Genomic DNA, 20273 nt, shown 5'->3' with positions numbered 1-20273 from the left:
TCCTTTGATCCAGGTGGGTTGAGACTCATTGATGCAACTTAGATTTGCTAGGAAACGCTGTTTGCTAGCGTTTAAGACCCCAGATGCCACACTTCAAAGTGGGATGCAGAATGTTTTCTTAATAGATTTTATTATTCCAATTGACTTAGATGTCTCCTGAAGCCATAGTCCCCAAACCCCCGCCCCTGCTTTGCTGACCTTCAAAGCATTCAGTTTATTCAGGAAACTTCTTTGCTTTTGGTTTAGTCCAGTTGTGTTGACCTCCCCTGTATTGAGTGCTGTCCTTCCCTTCACCTAAAGTAGGTCTTATCTACTATCTAATCAGTAAAAAACCCTCTCACACCCTCCCTCCCTCCCCCTCTCGTAACCACAAAAGAATATTTTCTTCTCAGTTTAAACTATTTCTCAAGATCTTATAATACTGGTCTTATACAATATTTGTCCTTTTGCATCTGATTAATTTCACTCAGCATAATGCCTTCCAGGTTCCTCCATGTTATGAAATGTTTCACAGATTCCTCACTGTTCTTTATCGATGTGTAGTATTCCATTGTGTGGATATACCATAATTTATTTACCCATTCATCCGTTGACGGACACCTTGGTTGCTTCCAGCTTTTTGCTATTGTAAACAGTGCTGCAATAAACATGGGTGTGCATATATCTGTTCGTATAAAGGCTCTCATTTCTCTAGGATATATTCCGAGGAGTGGGATTGCTGGGTCATATGATAGTTCTATTTCTAGCTTTTTAAGGGAACACCAAATCGATTTCCAAAGTGGTTGTACCATTTTACATTCCCACCAGCAGTGTATAAGTGTTCCAATCTGTCCACAACCTCTCCAACATTTATTATTTTGTGTTTTTTGGATTAATGCCAGCCTTGTTGGAGTGAGATGGAATCTCATTGTAGTTTTGATCTGCATTTCTCTAATGGTTAATGATCGAGAGCATTTCCTCATGTATCTGTTAGCCGCCTCAATGTCTTCTTTAGTGAAGTGCCTGTTCATATCCTTTGCTCAGTTTTTAATAGAGTTGTTTGTCTTTTTGTGGTTGAGTTTTAGCAGAATCATGTAGATTTGAGAGATCAGGCGCTGGTTGGAGATGGTGTAGCTGAAAATTTTTTCCCAGTCTGTAGGTGGTCTTTTTACTCTTTTGGTGAAGTCTTTAGATGAGCATAGGTGTTTGCTTTTTAGGAGCTCCCACGTATCTGGTTTCTCTTTGTCAGTTTTAATAATGTTTTGTATTCTGTTTATGCCTTGTATTAGCACTCCTAACGTCCCTATTTTTTCTTCCATGGTCTTTATTGTTTTAGACTTTGTGTTTAGATCTTTGATCCATTGGGAGTTAGTTTTTGTGCATGGTGTGAAGTATGGGCCCTGTTTCTTTTTTTTTCGCAGATGGATATCCAGTTATGCCAGCACCATTTGTTAAAAAGACTGTCTTTTCCCCATATAACTCACACTGGGCCTTTGTCAAATATCAGCTGCTCATATGTGGATGGATTTATATCTGAGTTCTCAATTCTGTTCCAGTGGTCTATGTGCCTGTTGTTGTACCAGTACCAGGCTGTTTAGACTGCTGTGGCTGTATGATATGTTCTAAAATCACGTAGAGAGAGGCCTCCCACTTTGTTTTTTTCAGTAATGCTTTACTTATCCGGGGCTTCTTTCCCTTCCATATGAAGTTGATGATTTGTTTCTCCATCACCTTAAAAAGTGTAGTTGGAATTTGGATTGGAAGTGCATTGTATATATAGATGGCTTGACATTTTTATAATGTTGTCTTCCTATCCATGAGCAAGGTATGTTTCTCCACTTATGTAGGTTCCTTTTAGTTTCTTGCAGTAGTACCTTGTAGTTTTCTTTGTATAGGGCTTTTACATCTTTGGTAAGATTTATTCCTAAGTATTTTATCTTCTTGGGGGCTACTGTGAATGATATTGATTTGGTGATTTCCTCTTCAATTTTTTTTTGTTGATGTAGAGGAATCCAATTGATTTTTGTATGTTTATCTTGTAATCTGAAACTCTGTTGAACTCTTCTATTAGTTTCAGTAGTTTTCTTGAGGGTTCCTTAGGGTTTTCTGTGTATAAGACCATGTTGTCTGCAAATAGAGAGAATTTTACTTCTTCCTTGCCGATCCGGATGCCCTTCATTTCTCTGTCTAGCCTAATTGCTCTGGCTAGGACCTCCAGCACAATGTTGAATAAGAGCAGTGATAAAGGCCATGCTTGTCTGGTTCCCTTTCTCAAGGGAAACGCTTTCCGGCTCTCTCCATTTAGGATGATGCTGGCTCTCTGGCTTGTATAGGTGCCCTTTATTACGTTGAGGAATTTTCCTTCTATTCCTATTTTGCTGAGAGTTTTTATCATGAATGGGTGTTGGACTTTGTCAAATGCCTTTTCTGCATCAATTGATAAGATCATGTGGTTCTTGTCTTTTGTTTTATTTATATGGTGGATTACATTAATTGTTTTTCTAATATTCAACCAACCTTGCATACCTGGTATAAATCCCACTTGGTCATGGTGGATTATTTTTTTGATATGTTGTTGAATTCTATTGTCTAGAATTTTGTTGAGGATTTTTGCATCTATGTTCATGAGGGATATGGGTCTGTAATTTTCTTTTTTTGGTGTTTTTACCTGGGTTTGGTATCAGGGATATTGAGCTTTATAGAATGAGTTAGGTAGTGTTCCATCCTTTTCTATGCTTTGAAATACCTTTAGTAGTAGTGGTGTTAACTCTTCTCTGAAAATTTAGTAGAACTCTGCAGTGAAGCCATCCAGGCCAGGGCTTTTTTTTTGTTGGGGTTTTTTTGATTACCTTTTTAGTCTTTTTTTTTTAATTATGGGTCTATTTAGTTGTTCTACTTCTGATTGTGTTAGTTTAGGTAGGTAGTGTGTTTCTAGGAATTCATCCATTTCTTCTAGGTTTTCAAATTTGTTAGAGTACAATTTTTCATAGTAATCTGATATGATTCTTTTAATTTCAGTGGAGTTTGTTGTCATGTGGCCCATCTCATTTCTTATTCAGGTTGTTTCCTTTCCTGTATTTCTTCAGTCAGTCTGGCCAATGGTTTATCAATTCTGTTAATTTTTTCAAAGAACCAGCTTTTGGCTTTGTTAATTCTTGCAATTGTTTTTCTGTTCTCTAATTCATTTAATTTTGCTCTAATTTTTATTATTTGTTTTCTTCTGGTGCCTGAAGGATTCTTTTGCTGCTTGCTTTCCATTTGTTCAAGTTGTAGGGACAGTTCTCTGATTTAGGCTCTCTCTTCTTTATGTATGTGTACATTTATTGATATAAATTGACCTCTGAGCATTGGTTTCACTGTGTCCCAGAGCTTTTGATAGGAAGTGTTTTCAGTCTCATTGAATTCTATGAATTTCTTTATTCCCTTCTTAATGTCTTCTATAACCCAGTCTTTTTTGAGCAGGGTATTGCTCAGTTTCTAAGTATTTGATTTCTTTTCCCTGGTTTTTCTGTTATTGATTTCTACTTTTATGGCCTCATGGTCTGAGAAGATGCTTTGTAATATTTCAATGTTTTGGATTCTGCAAAGGTTAGTTTTATGACCTAATAATGTGATCTAGTCTAGTGAATGTTCCATGTGTGCTAGAAAAGAAAGTATACTTTGCAGTTGTTGGGTGGAGTGTTCTTATATTAGTCTATGAGCTCAAGTTGGTTGATTATAGCAATTAGATCTTCCTTGTCTCTATTGACCTTCTTATTGGAAGTCCTATCCTTCACCAAAAGGGGTGTGTTGAAGTCTCCTACTATTATTGTGGAGCTGTCTATCCCACTTTTCAATGCTGATAGAGTTTGTTTTATGTATCTTGCAGCCCTGTCATTGGGTGCATAAATATTTAATACGGTTATATCTTCCAGGTCTATTGTCCCTTTAATCACTATGTAGTCCTTCTTTATCCTTTGTGGTGGATTTAACTTTAAAGTCTATTTTGTCAGAAATTAATATTGCCACTCCTCCTCTTTTTTGATTGTTGTTTGCTTGATATATTTTTTTTCATCCTTTGAGTTTTAGTTTATTTGTGTCTCTAAGTCTAAGGTGTGTCTGTTGTAGGCAGCATAGAGATGGATCATGTTTTTCTACCAGTCTGAGACTCTCTGTCTCTCTATTGGTGCATTTAGTCCATTTACATTCAGCGTAATTATAGATAAGTATTATGAGTTTAGTGCTGCCATTTTGATGCCTTTTTTTGTGTGTTGTTGACAATTTCATTTTTCCACTTACTTTTTTGTGCTGAGACATTTTTCTTTGTAAATTGTGTGTTCTTCATTTTCGTAGTAGTCAAATTTATTTTTGCTGAGTTGTTATGTTTATCTTGGTTTTTATTTTGAGTTATGGAATTGTTAGAACTCTTTGTGGTTACCTTAATATTTACCCCTATTTTTCTAAGTAATAACCTAACTTGTATTGTCCTATATCGCCTTGTTTTCCTCTCCATATGGAAGATCTAAGCCTCCTGTATTTATTTCCTCTTTTTTGTTTATTGTAATGTTTTACATAATGACTTCAATGATTCTCTGTTTTGAGCATTTTTTCTTTTTTAAATTAATCTTATTTTGTTTTTGCAATTTACCTATTTGAGTTGATATCAGGATGTTCTGTTCTGTGACCTTGTGTTGTGTTGGTATCTGATATTATTGATTTTCTGACCAAAGAATGTCCTTTAGTAATTCTTGTAGCTTTGGTTTGGTTTTTGTAAATTCTCTAAGCTTCTGTTTATCTGTAAACATCTTAATTTCACCTTTGTATTTGAGAGAGAGTTTTGCTGGATATATGATTCTTGGCTGGCAGTTTTTCTCCTTCAGTGCTCTATATATGTCATCTCATTGCCTTCTTGCCTGCACAGTTTCTGCCGAGTAGTCTGAACTTATTCCTATTGATTCTCCTTTGTAGGTGACTTTCGTTCATCCCTGGCTGCTTTTAAAATTTTCTCTTTATCTTTGGTTTTGGCAAGTTTGATGATAATACGTCTTGGTGATTTTCTTTTGAGATCTATCTTGTATGATGTTCGATGAGCATCTTGGATAGATATCCTTTCATCTTTCATGATGCAAGGGAAGTTTTCTGCAAACAGATCTTCAATTATTCTTTCTGTATTTTCTGTTATCCCTCCCTGTTCTGGAACTCCAACCCCACGCAAGTTATTCTTCTTGATAGAGTCCCACATGATTCTTAGGGTTTCTTCATTGTTTTTAATTCTTTTATCTGATTTTTCTTCAACTATGTTGATGCCAATTGCCTTATCCTCTAACTCCCGCTCTGCATTCCAATTCCTCAATTCTGCTCCTCTGAATTCCTATTGAGTTGTCTAATTCTGTGATTTTATTGTTAATCTTTTGGATTTCTGAATGCTGTCTCTCTATGGATTCTTGCAGCTTATTAATTTTTTCACTATGTGCTTGAATAATCTTTTTGATTTCTTCAACTGCTTTGTCTGTGTGTTCCTTGGCTTTTTCTGTAGATTGCCTTATTTCATTTCTGAGGTCATCCCTGATGTCTTGAAGCATTCTGTATATTAATTTTTTATATTCTACATCTGGCAATTCCAGGATTATATCTTCATTTGGGAAAGATTTTGATTTTTTAATTTGGGGATTTGTAGAAATAATCACGGTCTGCTTCTTTATGTGATTTGATATGGACTGCTGTCTCTGAGCCATCTATAAGATATTGTAATTATTTATTCTATATTTGCTCACTGAGTCTTATCTTCTTGTTTTGTTTTGTTTCAGTATACCCAGATGGGCTGCTAGATTGCACTATCTTGATTGTTGTAGCCTTTGAATCACTTATGTCCTATTACCAGCTGGTTTGAGCTGTTACCAGATATATGAGCTTATGAGTCCATTCACTATTGTTGAATAGAATCAGCTTAGGTGTGCTCATTGTGGGTCACCTAGTGTGTGGTGTAGGCTGTCACCTATTAACTTAGAGGAGTAGTGGTGATGACTGTATGCACCAGATTCTAGTAGTGGCAGAGGGCCATGCTCCGAGGACGGTAGGATGCTGACAACCTTCCCCCAAGTGTTAGTGTGGCAGGAGTGTCTCTATTCCCAGAGCACTTTGGTCAGTGGGCTCTGCTGCTGTACCTTAGGAACCCAATGCTTGTACCTCTAAAGATTGGTAGGCGTCCGTATCCTCAGACCCCTTTTGCAGGTGGCTAGGTGATGTAGGTGGAGTTTTAGCCCTCAGTTCCCTGTTGTGGATCAGTGAGGGCTCTGTTTCATAGGTAGAGAGGTATCAGACCTCCAAAACTTGTCTTTCCACTGCTTCGCTAAAACAATTACAGTCAGATCTCTATCAGAATTGCCTTTGCATTATAATAGCCACCTGGTTCCCTGTAGGGATGAAAGCCAGACTGTGGATCTCTTTTGCTTGGCCAGAGCTGGTTGTGTATTATTAGTCCAGTTTAGGGAAGGCAGGGAAGGATTTTTGTCTCCTGGATGGTTAATTGCTACTCTTCTTAGGACAGGAGAATGAGTTAGGAAAAAAAAAAAAACCCTGCAGAGCACTTCACTCCCTGGCCCAAGGAATTCCAATGCTAATGAAGCCGCCTGGGGCAAGGAGGGGAAGGATCAATAGATAGGAGAAAGTAGTGGGCAACATAGACAAAGTTACTTATCTTCTTTGGTGAAGCCTGTTTTATCTGAGATTCCAGAAGGGCATGTAGCCTGTGTGCACTGGCTGGGTCGAGACTGCCTCCGAGGGTCAGGCCTTTTTCCCGTGCTCACGCCGTCTCAGGAAGCTATGATCAGCCCAGCGACTCTGGCACGAGGGAACCACAAGGGCTCAAGGCTGTGGCGGGGGACGCCAGTTCTAGAAGCATTCGCTGCTTCACCGCACAGCTTTTCGCTCCCCTGTCACTCAGATCACCTCCTTAGTTCTTTGTTTGATGGTCAGGGTTTGTAGATTGTCATGTATGTGATCAATTCACTTGTTTTTCTGAGTCTTTGTTGCAAGAGGGATCCACAGTAGCTTCTACCTAGTCAGCCATCTTGGCCCCACCTCCTGAAGGGGTCCATTTTTGACAGATAGGTCAGGCAAAGCCAGAGGTCCTGACATTTAAACTGACACCTAAGAACTCAGCAGGTTTGGGGAACTGAATGAAGACAGTGGGGCTGAGATGCATCGAAAGAGGGATCAATGAATTCAGACAGGTAGGCAGGGGCTTTGAAGCCACCATCAGGATTTGGCATTTTAAGGAGGACAGTGACATGCCCTGATCTGTGTTTTAAAAAGATTGTTGTTGTGGACTTCCAGCCAACATGGCACTATAGACAGAAGCACCATGCCGTCCTTCCACAGCAAAGACCTGAAAAACTAAGTAAAACAGAGACAAACATCATTCCTGGAAACTAAAATGTCAAATGAAGAGACAAGGGACTCAGCCAAGCAACAAATGGAATAAGAAACTGACAGAGGACAGACAGCAAGGACAGATATGTCCAGAGGGCCCCACCAGCTAATGCAGCATGGATCTGCCACCTTGGACTCCCATTAGGGATCGGCAGACAGAGAGCACAAGAAGCAGCTTCACAGAAGTTCCAGCAGGAGACAGAGCACCTGGTAACCAGTGATACACACTTTCCCAGCCCCCATCCTCTCCCCACTGCTCTACCTCGAGCTTCCTGGCTGGCTGTGGTGGCTCAGCCAGATGGGAAATACAGCATCCATGCCACTTTGATTTGCTCCACCCACACTGGAGATCGACAGACAGGGTATATGGGAAAGCAGATTCATGAAGTTTCCAGCAGGAGACAGAGCACACAGTAACAAGTGATATATGCTTTCTTAACCCCCCTTTCTTTCCCACCCACCTGACTTCAGCCTCCTCTGCTTCCTGCCAGCCACAGTCCCCTGGCTGGGAGGCAACTGCTATGACTTCAGGCTGCTTGGATTCTCCCTGCCCACACTGGCTGGGTCTGAGCTGTTGTTGGTTCTGTTTCTTTTGGTTTCTTCTGTTTACCTCCCACCACCTCCCCTTCCTTTCTGTGGACATCTGGCTCCGTGTGCCATCTTTGGTTCTTCTTGAAAGGCTGTGAAGTCATGCTAAACTGGGGAACTGATCCCCCAGCCCATGACATCACAGTGGTGGGATCCCTGGGGCTTTTTTTTTTTTTTGCTGGTTTTGTTTTGTTTTGATTTGTTTGTTTTCTTTTTCTTTTCGCAGCTTGGGATCCCCTTGTAGCCAGGCTGTACTGCATGGCTTAGGAGCCATTCCCCTAATCTGTGCAGCCGCATAGGTGGGATCCCTGAGGGCATTTCTTTTCTTCTTTTCTCTTTTTCCCTTTCTTTCTTCATTTCTCAGTTCTCGTCTCTCTACACTTATCTTCTTTTCCTGTCTCTTGATTACCTGGTTTTGTGTGACATCTATACCCCCCCACTCAGGCTATAATGTGCAGCCTGGGAGCCACTTCCCTGGTCTTAGAGGCCCCACCAGTGGGAATCCAAAACTCATAGGGGCTTTTCTTTTCCAAATTTTTATCTAGTTATTTTTTCTTTCTTTTTGATTTTCTCCATTTCTTGGTTTCTTATCTCTCCAGTCCAACAGAAAGCTTCCTTATCATTCTTCTTTTTCCTTTTGTTTGCTTGTTTATTTTTGGCTCCTGTTTCTCTCTCCTCTCTCTCCTCTTTCTCATACCCCTATTAGCTCCACACATCACAACCTTCCCCCTCTTTCCTGCCTCCCGCACTGTGCACTGAACATCATACCTCCAAGCAGCACAGGCATGGCCTACTGGAACCTGCCCAGCACTGATTCCTGACCCACCCTGTTGGCCCTAGTACATGGCATAAACAACCCATCCCAGCCCCTCCCCTTCAACTGGACCTGCCCTACTGCACCATAGCTGAATGACTGATCCCACCCATTGAACAAAGAGGTGAAAAGTATCATGACTACAGACGAGCAAACAACACAGAACGCACAGCCCACCTGCTCAGACATAACCAAATAAAACAAAAAAGTATGGGGAAACAAACAAATCTACAGTCAAGAAACAAAGAAAATAACTGCTAAATGTCCTGAAGACAGTAGACAATATCAAAACACATGAAAAAATAGGACAGGATAGTTCCAGTAGGCATCCAATATAAAACACCAAATGACTTTCCAGTAGAAGAAAAGGCACTAGAATTACCTGACAGGGAATTCAAATCTCTAACATTCAGAACAATCCAAGAGTTGAAGCAAAAAGCAGATGAAAATGAGGAAAAAATAGACAAACTTATGGAAAAGGCAGACAAATTCATGGAAAATACAGACCAAAAAAATGGAACAATTCAGGAAAGCAATACAGGAACAAAATGACAAAATAAATTCACAACTAGAAATCATACAAAAACAACAATTAGAAATCCAAAAGTTAAACAACAAGATTTTGGAAATGGACAGTGTTATAGAAGGGCTGAGGAGCAGGTTTGAAACGATGGAAGACAGAATCAGCAAAATTGAAGACAAACACTTGGATACAACTCTGTTTGAGGAATAACAAGAAATAAGAGCAAAGAAAAATGAAGAACCCTGAGAATTATTTGGGATACAATCAAAACCAAAAATCTGTGAGTGATCAGAGTTCCAGAACAGGGAGAGAAAATGAAAAACACAGAGAGAATCATTGAAGAACTGCTGACAGAAAACTTCCCTAATATCATGAATGATGAAAAGCTGACCATCCAAGAAGCTCAACGAACCCCATATAGGAAAGACCCGAAAAGAAAAACACAAAGGCATATCATAATCATATTTGCTAAAATCAAAGACAAAGAAAAAATCCTGAGAGCAGCTTGAGAAAAACAAAAAGTCATATACAGAGCAGAAACAATAAGACTAAGCTCTGATTATTTGGGAGAAACCACGCAAGCAAGAAGGCAATGGAATGACATATGTAAAACCTTGAAAGAAAAAAATTGCCAACCAAGAATAACATATCCCACAAAACTTTTGTTCAAATGTGATGGTGAAATTAGGACATTTCCAGATAAACAGAAATTAAGGGAATATGCAAAAGCCAAACCAAACTTACAAGAATTATTAAAGGGAGTCCTTCAGTCTGAGAACAAACAACATCAGACCACATCCTGAATCAAGGATGCAAGATTGTTCAAGCCAGAAACCAACCTAGGAAATGAACCCTCAAGGACTATCCAAAACGAAAAGAATTGCAACAGGGAACCAGAGATGTTAATCTGTAAATGACAACAACGTCAGAATAATAAAGGAGGGAATAAATGGTATAGGTATAGAATGTTCTAATGGAGAGGAAGGCGAGGCGATACCAAGTAATAATAGACTGGTTCAAACCTAGGAAGGTAAGGGTAAATTTCAAAAAAGACCTACTCATCAAAATAAAGAAGAAAAACATAAAGTCTCAATAAAAACAAAATCTACAAAAACAAAAGAAATCCACAAACAAAAGGAATTCAGCACAGAAGAGTAAGAGGAACAAAGAAAATGTGAGCACCACAAAAAAAGCACTACACAATGACAGCAATAAACTCACACCTATCAATAATTACACTGAATGCAAATGCCCTTAATACACCCATAAGGAGACACAGAGTGACAGAATGCATAAAAAAACAGGATCCATCAATACGCTGTCTATAAGAGACACATCTTAGAAAGAAAGATGTAAATTTGTTAAAAACAAAGGATGGAAAAAAATATATCAAGCAAATAACTACCAAAACAGAGCAGGAGTGACAATAGTAATCTTAGATAAAATATAATTTAAAGCAAAATCCACCATAAAAGACAAAGAAGGGTACTATACAATGATTAAAGGGACGATCCATCACAAAGACTTATAAACATCTATGCACCCAATGACAGGGCTCCAAAATACATAAAGCAAACTCTAATGGCACTGAAAACAGAAGCTGACAGTTCCACAATAATAGTAGAAGACTTCAACACACAACTCTCAGTAAAGGACAGAACACCTAGAAAGAAATTCAACAAAGATACAGAAGACCTAAAGAGCACAATCAGCCAACCTGACCTCATAGACCTATATAGAGCACTCCACCCAACAGTTGCAAAGTACACATTCTTTTCCAGTGCACATGGAACATTCTCCAGAATAGACCACACCTTAGGTGACAGACACTCAACAAAATCCAAAACACTGAGATAATACAAAGTATCATCTCTGACCACAATGCCATCAATGTAGAAATTAACAAGAGGAAGAGTAAGGAAAAAAAATTAATTACATGGAAACTGAATAACACCCTGCTTAAAAACCACTGGGTAATAGAAGAAATCAAAGATGGTATAAAAAAATTCCTAGAATCAAATGAGAACGAAAACACATCATACCAAAACCTTTGGGACACAGCAAAGGCAGTCCTCAGAGGTCCATTTATAGCAATAGATGCACACATCAAAAAAGAAGAAAGGGACAAAATCAAAACATTATTTACACGACTTGAATAAATAGAGAACTGCAAAAGAAGCCCACGGCCACCAGAAGAAAGGAAATAATAAAAATCAGAGCTGAAACAAATGAAATAGAGAGCAGAAAAACATTAGAAAGAATCAACAAAACCAGAAATTCGTTCTTTGAAAGGATCAACAAAATCGACAAACCACTGGCCAAACTGACAAAAGAAAAACAGGAGAGAACACAAGTAATTGAAAAAAGAAATGAAATGGGGGACATTACAACAGACTCAACTGAAATAAAAAGGATCATAATATAGTATTATAAAAAACTATACTCCAAAAATCGGAAAACCTAGAGGAAATCAACGAATGTCCAGAGCACACCACCTACCCAAACTAACACGAAATGACGTTGAAAATCTGAACAGACCCATTTAACAAGAGAAGAGATTGAAAGGTAATAAAAAAAACTACCAACCAAAAAAAGCCCTGGCCCAGATGGCTTCACTGAAGAATTCTACCAAACATTCTGAGAAGAGGTTACATCAGTACTGCTCAAACTATTTCAGAACATAGAAAAGGAAGCGATACTTCTGAATTCATTCTATGAAGCTAGCCAGACACCACAAAAAAGAAAATTACACACCAATATCTCTCATGAATATAGATACAAAAATTCTCAACAAAATTCTAGCCAATAGAATTCAGTATCATATCAAAAAAATAAAACACCATGACCAAGTAGGGTTCATACCAGGTATGCTAGGATGGTTCAACATTAGAAAATCAATCAACGTAATCCACCACATAAATAAAAGGAAAGAAAAGAATCACATGATCATTTCAATCGACACAGAAAAGGCATTTGACAAAGTCCAACACCCATTCCTGATAAAAACTCTCAATAAAATAGGTAAAGAAGGAAAATTTCTCAACATGATAAAGGGCATCTATGCAAAACCAATGGCCAACTTCATTCTCAATGGAGAGAGGCTGAAAGCATTCCCCTTGAGAACAGGAACAAGACAAGGATGCTCTTTATCACCACTTCAGTTTAACATTGTGTTGGAAGTCCTAGCTAGAGCAATAAGGCAAGAAACAGAAATAAAGGGCATCCAAATTGGTAATGAAGAAGTAAAACCATCTGTATTCGTGGATGATATGATACTAAGAAAATCCAAAAGATTCCATGAGAAAACTACTGGAACTAATAGAAAGATTCAGCAAAGTAGCAGGATACAAGGTAAACATACAAAAATCGGTTGGATTCCTATACACTGATAAAGAGAACGATGAAAAGGAAATCAGGAAAACAATACCATTTATAATAGCCCCTAAAAAAAATAAACTACTTGGGAATAAATCTAACCAGGGATGTAAAAGACCTGTACAAAGGAAACTACAAAGCACTACTGCAAGAAACCAAAAGAAATCCACATAAATGGAAAAACATACCCTGCCCATGGATAGGTAGACTCAACATTCTGAAAATGACAATTCTACCCAAAGCAGTTTACAAATACCATGCAATGCTGATCCAAATATCAACAACATTCTTTAAAGAGATAGAAAACCTTACCATTAACTTTATATGGAAAGAGAAGAGGCCCCAGATAAGTAAAGCACTATTGAAGAAGAATAAAGTAGGAGGACTCACAGTACCTGACCTCAGAACCTACTATACAGCTATGGTAGTCAAAACAGCTTGGTACTGGTACATCAGCAGATACATTTACCAATGGGACAGAATTGAGAACCCAGATGTAAATCCATCCACCTATGGTCACCTGATCTTCAACAAGGGCCCAAAATCCATCAAGTGGGGGAAAAGACAGCCTTTTTAACAAATGGTGCTGGCAAAACTGGCAAAAATGAAACAGGACCAATACCTCAAACCATATACAAAAACTTATTCAAAATGGATCCAAGACCTAAATATAAAGCCAAAAACTATGAAGTTTATAGAAGAAAAAATGGGATCAACGCTAGAGGCCCTAATACATGGCATTAACAGGATACAAACCACAACCAACAACACACAAGCTCCAGAGGATAGGCTAGATAACTGGGATCTTCTAAAAATTAAACACTTATGCTCATCAAAAGACTTCACCAAAAGAGTCCTACAGACTGGAAAAAAAATTTTGGCTACTACAAATCAGATGAAGGTCTAGTCTCTAAAATCTACAAGAAAATCCAACACCTGTACAACAAAAAGACAAATAATCCACTAAAAAAATGGGCAAAGGAAATGAACAGATACTTCACCAAAGAAAACATTCGAGCGGCCAACAGACACATGAGGAAATGCTTGTGATCACTCGCCATCAGAGGAATGCAAATCAAAACCAGAATAAGATACCATCTCACCCTAGCATTACTGGCATGAAACAGTAAAACAGAAAATAACAAGCATTGGAGAGGCTGCGAGGATGCTGAAAGTCTTATGCACTGCTGATGGGAATGCAAAGTGATACAACTATTTTGGAAAACAATATGGTGCTTCCTTAGAAAGCTAGAAATAGAAATACCATATGATCCAGCAGTCCCACTCCTAGGAATATATCCCAGAGAAATAAGAGTTGTCACACGTATAGATATATGTACACCCATGTTCACTGCAGCATTTTTCACAATAGCAAAAAGATGGAAACAACCTGGATGCCCATCAACAGATGAATGGATAAACAAACTGTGGTACATACACACAATGGAGTATTACGCAATGATAAAGAACGATGAATCTGGGAAGCATCTCATAACACGGACGTATCTGGAAGGTATTATGCTGAGTGAAATAAGTCAATCACAAAAGGACATATATTGTATCAGACCACTACTGTAAAAACTCATGAAAAGGTTTACATACAAAAACAAACAACATTTGATGGTTATGGAGGGGAGGGGTGGGGATGGAAAAACACTTAATAGACAATAGATAAGTGGTAACTTCGGTGAAGGGTAAGACAGTACACAATACTGGGGAAGCAAGCACAACCTGTACAAGGCAAGGCCGTAGCTCCATAGACACATCCAAACTCCCTGAGGGACCGAATTGCTGCGCTGAGGGCTGTGGGGACCATGGTCTCGGGGAACATATAGCTCAATTGGTATAACATAGTCTGTAACAAAAATGTTCTACCTTCTAGTTCGGTGAGTAGTGTCTGGAGTCTTAAAAGCCTGTGAGTGGCCATCTAGGATACTCCACTGGTCTCAGCTCTTCAGGAGCAAGGAAGAATGAAGAAAACTAAAGATACGAGGGAAAGATTAGTCCAAAGGACTAATGGACTACATCTACCATGGCCTCGACCAGACTGAGTCCAGTAAAACTAGAGGGTGCCTGGCTACCACTACTGGCTGCTCTTACAGGGATCACAGTAGAGGGTCCTGGACAGAGCTGGAGAAAAATGTAGAGCAAAATTCTAATTCTAATTCAAAAAGAAAGATCAGACTTGCTGGCCTGACACAGACTGGAGAAACCCTGAGAGTATGGCCCCTGGGCATGCTTTCAGCTCAGTAATGAGGCCACTCCCGAGGTTCACCCTTCAGGCAAAGACTGAACAGGCCCGTGGAACAAAACAAGACTAAAGGGGTACACTAGCCCTAGGGCAGAGACTGGAAGGTAGGAGGGAACATGAAAGCTGGTAATAGGGAAACCTGGGTTGAGAAGGGAGAGTGTTGACATGTTGTGGGGTTGTTAACCAATGTCATACAACAATGTGTGTACTAACTGTTGGATGAGAAACTAGTTTGTTCTATAAAACTTCACCTAAAGGTCAATTTAAAAAAAAAAAGACTGTCATTGCCAGGAGCTAATCAACAATTTCATTAGTATCTATTACCTCAAGACATTGTCTGGAGCTGAGGAACCTTCACAGGCTATTGCTATCCATTCTTCTTCCCTTGTCTGGGTTCTGAGCTTGGTCCTAGGATGTAGAAACAGCCTCTTGCTCCTCAGAGCTACACCTAGCTCTGCCACAGTGTTTCTCTCACTAGACCAAATTCCTTGAGGGCAGGCAGGTCTTGTTCACTTGTAGTTCCAGCTGGCACATGGCTCTGCACAGAAAAGCTGCTCTGTAAGTGCTGGATGAATGAGTGAATAACTGCTCTGGTCTCTAACCCCAGCATTTAAAGTTAGGGATCTGGTGCTAGGGCCTTCCTAAACATGGAGCAGAGAGGCCTGGAGGGGACTTGCGCAGCTGGAAAATCACAGTTAAGGGAAACACGCCAGTGCCTATAGAACCCTCTTTAAGGCACAACTTTACACTTTCAAAAGCACTTCCTTGGGTTTCAAGGTTTTCACAGAACCAATCTGAGTATCATCACACCCTAAGTATTCTTTAGTAAGCCTACGTATTCTTCCAAGATTCTTTTTCATATTGAATCCAGTATTTCCTATTTCCAGGTCAGTTGCCTTGTTTGACCCTCTGTGACAATACTTAAGAGTACCTTTCTCCCAAGACATGCTGCCTGTGATTCTTACCTTTCTTTTCCCCAGTGAAGGGCACAAAGTCTTCCCTGTCTTTCTGTTCCAAAGCCTCCTTCTCCAGGTACATGAGAAGGTGCTCCCGGTCAAATGGGCCAGTGGCTGCTTTCTGTGTCTGGTCTTTCTGCCGGAATCCAGCTGGCAGCAGTGCACTCTGAGAAGACAGAGGTGTAGACAGGACAGGAAGGGTGTATGTCTGACCGATACCTTACCCCATTTTCTGTATATTGGTGAAGCAGGGAGAAAGATACCTGCTTGGGGTCACTGAGGAGGTGAGCTGAGGGATGGGGTCTCTCGCAGACCTCTCAGGCCCTACCCGATCTAATACGCTGAGAGGAGGGCTATCAAGGGTCTCAGGCAGAACATGGGCGGCTAGTGTAGCCTGAGTCTTAGGCAGCTGCCTCCTTGAATTTGGTGGCAAAAGGCCAGCCACTCTTTATTGCCTCTTTCCTTGCAGGTCATACTCGGGTTTGGCCAGCATAGTACCCACAGTGCTCCTAGGCAGGCATATAGAGACTTTGATAAGTAGTCAGTAGGTGTAACCAGCTGCAGACAAGTCAATTTTGACTCATGGTAACCCCATGTGATGCAGAGTAAAACTGTTCTCCATTTGGTTTTCAACGGCTGTGATCTTTTGGAAATAGACTGCCAGGCCTTTCTTCCAAGGAGTCTCTGGGTGGATTTGAACCACCAATCTTTTGGTTAGTAGCTGAGTGCTTAACCATTTGTGCCACCCAGGAACTCTGCCAATATGGCCACAGTCTCTTATTTCTAACCCTCCTCCTGGGGAGACATCCAAGCAGGTAAGTGAATATTATGTTAGATATGGACACCTGCTTGATTATGCTTTGAGATTCCTTCCCTACACTTGAAAAATAAAAACAGAAGCTTTGTATTTTTTAAAGTAAATTTGAATATAAAATCCAAAGTATCTGGCATATCAGAATATTATACAAATAATTTTATTTTAGTGACATTTTAATTTATAGTAAAATCACTATTTTGAATGCTTCTGATTCCAAATTTAAGACAACATCAGGCTGAAGAAAGTACTTGCTAAATGAACTAGATAACAAGTTACTTAGCTTTTCAAGAACCCATTAAAAAAATGAGAAACCCCAGTTTAATTTACTTAGTATTATTACAGTCATTCTAATCTATCCACGGTTGTAAGACTACCAAAGATTTCAAGTTAGTTATGGTGTTTTAAAATGAAGGCAGTGATGGTTCAGTGGTAGAATTCTTGGCTTCCATCTGGGAGACCTGGATTTGACTCCCAGGCAATGTACTCAGGAGTAGCCACAACTTGTCTGTCAGTGAAGGCCTACACGTTGCTAAGCAGGTTTCAACGGAGCTTCTGGACTAAGACAGTCTAGGAGGAAAGACCTGGCAATCTACTTCTGAAAATCAGCCAGTGAAAACCCTGTAGATGACAATGGTCTGATCCTATTGTGCATGGGGTCACCATTAGTCAGGGGCCAACATGATGGCCGCCAACAAAATCAACACGCATTTGGAAGAAATGAAACGTAAAAAAGGTCTGCTTTTGGGGCTAAAGACCTGGTTTAAATACCATCTCTGACATTTACTAGCATGGGATGTTATGTAAATTACCTCTCTGAGCCTGTCTCCTTATTTATGAAGTGGGGATAATACAATTTACCTCAAGGGCTGCTGTGCTGGGCAGGGTGTACAAGTCATAGAAGAAAGCTCGTAAGATCTGTTCCCTTCCCTCTTTCCTTTTTTTCCCTGTTAGACTAGCCCCCCTTCAACTAATGGAAAACATTTTTCTCCATTTACATGAAATTCAGTTTTGAGAGGTGCAGTTGCCATGTCACATTGTAGATGTGGCTACTGAAGTTCTCTATGAGTATGTAAGAGTAAGTGACCCAGAACCAGTCAGGGGAAGGACACAGAATTTCCCTTTGGAGCCATGGATTCCACATTACTGCTTAAGGACCAAGCCCTGCTGTTCATCCCGCACTATCCTGAACCACCCTGCTTCCATTCCATGTCACTAACCTCAGGATCTAAGTCATCAAGAACATTTTCCAACTGCTTCAGTTCCTCTTCTGAGAGTGTGCCAAGAATTTCGTCTTCATCAATGTTCTTGTATTTCTCCAGCTCTTTTTGAAAAGGGAGTGCCATGGCTTCTTAGGTGCCTTTCTCATAGGCCATGAACATTTAAATGGGCCAGTTTCTTGGGACTTCAGAATACTACTAATAAGAAAGAAACACTGTCATCTCTTTTCTGTAAACAGGACCTATCAATAGGCCACAAAGCTATGCTATCTGCCAGTGCAGTCCCTTTATTAGACCAAATAGTTCAACTAAAAGGTAATATTACTTTCATTTGCATAGCAACCTGACAGCTTACAAGGTGTTTTCTATATATTATTCTACTTATTTTGATCTTCACAACAATTCTTCCAGGAATCTTGGGCAGATATTATCACTCCCATTTTACAGATGAAGATTCTGAGGTGAAGGTGGCCAAGTGCCTTGCCAAAAGCAGCAGAGCTGAGACTGTGCCAGGCCTTGATTCCCAGTGTAGAGACTGCCTTTCTACCATACTACTCGGTTCCCCTGGCTTTCCACAGACAAACAAAGAAGAACAATGTGCTAATTGTAAGGTGCCGTAAGAAGCACACTTGCCTTTTCAGGCAGGAGTGATGTGAAGAATACAAAATGGGACTCATTCAGGAAAGAGAGCTTGGAAAGTCCATGTGAGAACACATTGTCCAGTAACTGTCCTGCAATTAAACCAAGAAAGATTCTAAAATCTTGGCCACATAACCATTCCCTCCACTTGTCTCTTCTCATCTCCCATTCTTTTTCTATTTCTGTTTCCTTTTGGTTTCTTTAAACATACTCCCTAAATCTTTCTTCCCATAGTCCATGCTCCTTCCAACCCCTTCTTTAATACCACATCACTCCTAAATTTCCACCCAAAGTGAATTTTTCCTCAATCCCTTCCTCCTTGCAGAGAATGTTACAGATATTCCCTAGAAACATAATACTGCATTTGGGAAATAATAATGTACCTAATTGGGTTTCTCATTGAACCAAAAAAAAACAAAAAACCCATTGCCATTGAGTCGATTCCAACTGATAGCAACCCTATAGGACAGAGAAGAACAGCCCCATAGGGTTTCCAAGGAAAGACTGGTAGATTTGAACTGCTGATGTTTTGGTTAGCAGCTGAGCTCTTAACCATTGTGCCACCACGGCTCAGTGTTTCTCATTAGGAGATATTAAAATTCAGGCATCATTCTAGAGAATGGGAATACAAAGATGAACAAGATATGAACCTCTCCCCTAAGGAGATCATAGCTTATTAGGACAGACATAGAGGGTAGGATTCATGGAGGGAGGAGAAAGGAAAGAACTAAAGACAAGAAGTGACTTCTGTGAAGGGCCATCTTTATATACTTTGCCAAGAAACCTGGGCTTTACTCTGTTGGAAATGGGGAGTCACAAATAATCTGAGAAGAACTGTTTTTTTTTATAAGGCAATTGAAACGGTAGGGATGAAGAATAGATTGGCATGGAAAGAGACTGGGAGCAAGGAGGCCACTGAGGGGCTATGAGAATCCTGTTCCTCTCCCCTTATTAATTCAACTGCTCACAGTGTTCAAATTTGTGGTTGTCTATTTACATATCCTTTACACAAACAATGTAACTCTTTCCCTTCCATTAGTTCTCCATCTTTTTAAAATTATTTAAAAAATTTTTTTATTGTGCTTTAAGTGAAAGTTTACAAATCAAGTTAGTCTCATATAAAAATTTATATACACCTTGCTATATTCTCCTAGTTGCTCTCCCCCTAATGAGACAGCACACTCCTCCTCTCCACTCTCTATTTTCCTGTCCATTCGGCCAGCTTCTGGCCCCCTCTGCTGTCTCATCTCCCCTTGAGACAGGAGCTTCCCACATAGTCTCATGTGTCTACTTGATCCAAGAAGCTCACTCTTCACCAGTATCATTTTCTACCCCATAGTCCAGTCCAGTCCCTGTCTGAAGAGTTGGCTTTGGGAATAGTTCCTGTCTTTGGCTAACAGAAGGTCTGGGGACCATGACCTCCGGAGTCCTTCTAGTCTCAGTCAGACCATTAAGTCTGGTCTTTTCACAAGAATTTGAGGCCTGCATCCCACTGCTCTCCTGCTCCCTTAGGGGTTCTCTGTTGTGTTACTGTCAGGGCAGTCATTGGTTGTAGCCAGGCACCATTTGGTTCGTCTGGTCTCAGGCTGATGTAGTCTCTGGTTTATGTGGCCCTTTCTGTCTCTCGGGCTCATAATTACCTTGTGTCTTTGGTGTTCTTCATTCTCCTTTGCTTCAGGTGGGTTGAGACCAATTGATGCATCT

The 20273-nt window shown here is 39.9% G+C and overlaps 1 protein-coding gene across 9 annotated transcripts in view; it reads right to left on the bottom strand.

Annotated features, from left to right (window-relative positions):
- Positions 1-20273, bottom strand: part of TMOD2 (tropomodulin 2) — a 91090-nt gene that overhangs the window by 38391 nt on the left and 32426 nt on the right. For 5 of the 9 annotated variants that reach the window (XM_049904835.1, XM_049904834.1, XM_049904839.1 and 2 more), the window contains 3 exons: positions 18564-18661; positions 17931-18128; positions 15906-16062 (listed from right to left, as the gene is read on the bottom strand). In XM_049904835.1, the coding sequence (XP_049760792.1) occupies positions 15906-16062; positions 17931-18056 (283 nt within the window). In that variant the 5' untranslated portion in view covers positions 18057-18128; positions 18564-18661. The remainder of the gene's footprint in view (positions 1-15905; positions 16063-17930; positions 18129-18563; positions 18662-20273) is intronic. The other 4 variants (XM_049904838.1, XM_049904831.1, XM_049904833.1 and 1 more) reach the window with 3 other exon arrangements.

Source organism: Elephas maximus, chromosome 12, assembly GCF_024166365.1.
Source record: "Elephas maximus indicus isolate mEleMax1 chromosome 12, mEleMax1 primary haplotype, whole genome shotgun sequence".
NCBI lineage: Eukaryota > Metazoa > Chordata > Mammalia > Proboscidea > Elephantidae > Elephas > Elephas maximus.
This window is presented reverse-complemented; position numbering and strand designations above follow the sequence as displayed.